Consider the following 2,092-nt stretch of genomic DNA (forward strand, 5'->3'; position numbering starts at 1 on the left):
AAAGGCTTGAGGGGAAGCTCGGAAAGGTTTCCACACCCTTATAAATGGTGATTTGTTCATCACAATCCACCCCCTTCGGGGCCCAGCATCCTCGCTGGCACTCTTTCCTTCCTCCGATCGATGTGGAACTGCCCCCAAATCCACCCCCTTTGAAGCCCAGCGTCCTTACTGGCACATCGCCTCGTGTCTACCCCCTTCGGGGAAGAGCGAGAAGGCTGGCAGATCGTTCGATGTCTGGCTCTGATACCATTTGTAACGTCTCAGATCCACTGCTAGCAGATATTGTCCTCTTTGGACTTTCCCTTTCGAGCTTCCCCTCAAAGCTGTAAAACACTTCTGCTAGAAGAAGGTTTCCACACCCTTATAAACCGTGCTTTGTTCTCCTCTCCAACTAATGTGGGACATCACATAAAATATTTTTGACAATTAATTTCCTTTCTCTCCTATTTACATTAAAAAAATTAAAATATTTTATAATTTTTTATTTCTCATTCTCGTTTTTTAGTGTAATAGGTGTTACATAAAAAAAATATAAAATTTAATAACAGTCTTAGGAATTAAAATAAAAAAAGAAATAAAAGTTTTTTTTTTTTTTATATATATTTCAAGAAAATTAAAAAAAAAAAAAAATATATATATATATATATATTTTTAAATAAATAATAATATGGAATTTTGAAAATGAAAAACAAGGAAGGATGAATAGTGATGAATAAGGCCTAAGGTTTTGTGTATAAATACCTCCGTACATCTCTTTTTCATATCATTGCAAGGTGAAGCAAAGTGATAGATGTGTTGTATCATGGCATCCTTTAACACGTTCCTTGTCGCTCTTTTGTTTGTCACTTTTTCTTCCTCACATATTTATGTGACTCAAGCTGGGCGTCATCTCCAACAATCTTCACTAATTTCACTTTCTCCTACTCCAAGGATTATCATCACCCTACCCGGTGTTCCACCCATCATCGTACCCATTATTCCACCCGTCACCGTCCCTGGTATTCCACCCACCACTGTCCCTACACTCCCAGGTACTCCACCCATCAACGTCCCAATAGTTCCGGGTATTCCACCCATCACTGTCCCTACACTCCCAGGTACTCCACCCATCAACGTCCCAACAATTCCTGGTACTCCACCCATCACTGTCCCTACACTCCCAGGTACTCCACCCATCAACGTCCCAACAATTCCTGGTACTCCACCTATCACTGTCCCTACACTCCCAGGTACTCCACCCATCAATGTCCCAACAATTCCTGGTACTCCACCTATCACTGTCCCTACACTCCCAGGTACTCCACCCATCAACGTCCCAACAATTCCTGGTACTCCACCCATCACTGTCCCTACACTCCCAGGTACTCCACCCATCAACGTCCCAACAATTCCTGGTACTCCACCCATCACTGTCCCTACACTCCGAGGTACTCCACCCATCAACGTCCCAACAATTCCTGGTACTCCACCCATCTCCGTCCCTACACTCCCAGGTACTCCACCCATCACCGTCCCTACACTCCCAGGTACTCCACCCATCACCGTCCCTACACTCCCAGGTACTCCACCCATCACCGTCCCTACACTCCCAGGTACTCCACCCATCACTGTCCCTACACTCCCAGGTACTCCACCCATCAACGTCCCAACAATTCCTGGTACTCCACCCATCACTGTCCCTACACTCCCAGGTACTCCACCCATCACCGTCCCTACACTCCCAGGTACTCCACCGATTACTGTCCCTTAACTTCCTGATGTTCCTCGTGTTCCACCCACTAGGTTTACTTAAAGTCACATGGTCTAGTATTTCGTTTATGCACCTTACCTCTTCCTAAAACTTCACTATCCACTTTGTCTACTTTGTCTCCTTTTCTTAGTATTCCATTAACGTCTTTATCTATTCTACTATCAAAGAATAAACGTGTCACTAGTTTGGACTCAAAAGCTTCATGGGTTTCTATTTGAATCATCATTTCCATGGTGAGAGTTTTGTTGCTCGAGCTTCTTTCTAGTCCGCTACTACTACGATAATATATGTAACTTTAAACAATATATTATAATAAACCATCCATACATGTGATATTAATAA

At 43.3% G+C, this 2,092-nt stretch overlaps 1 protein-coding gene across 4 annotated transcripts; it reads left to right on the forward strand.

The window, feature by feature from the left end:
• The first annotated feature begins 753 nt into the window (after positions 1–753).
• Positions 754–2,092, forward strand: LOC111792686 (uncharacterized). Of its 4 annotated transcripts, XM_087123048.1 has the most exons (3): positions 754–1,460; positions 1,593–1,658; positions 1,692–2,092. In XM_087123048.1, exons 1-3 carry the CDS (start codon positions 791–793, stop codon positions 1,748–1,750), a joined length of 795 nt encoding a protein of 264 aa, XP_086979174.1. In that variant the 5' UTR covers positions 754–790; the 3' UTR covers positions 1,751–2,092. The 4 variants fall into 4 exon arrangements, with proteins under 4 accessions (XP_086979174.1, XP_086979172.1, XP_086979171.1 ...); XM_087123046.1 differs by having other exon boundaries at positions 754–1,658; XM_087123045.1 differs by having other exon boundaries at positions 1,494–2,092.

This window comes from Cucurbita pepo, chromosome 4, assembly GCF_057944985.1.
Source record: "Cucurbita pepo subsp. pepo isolate OVF chromosome 4, ASM5794498v1, whole genome shotgun sequence".
Lineage (NCBI taxonomy): Eukaryota > Viridiplantae > Streptophyta > Magnoliopsida > Cucurbitales > Cucurbitaceae > Cucurbita > Cucurbita pepo.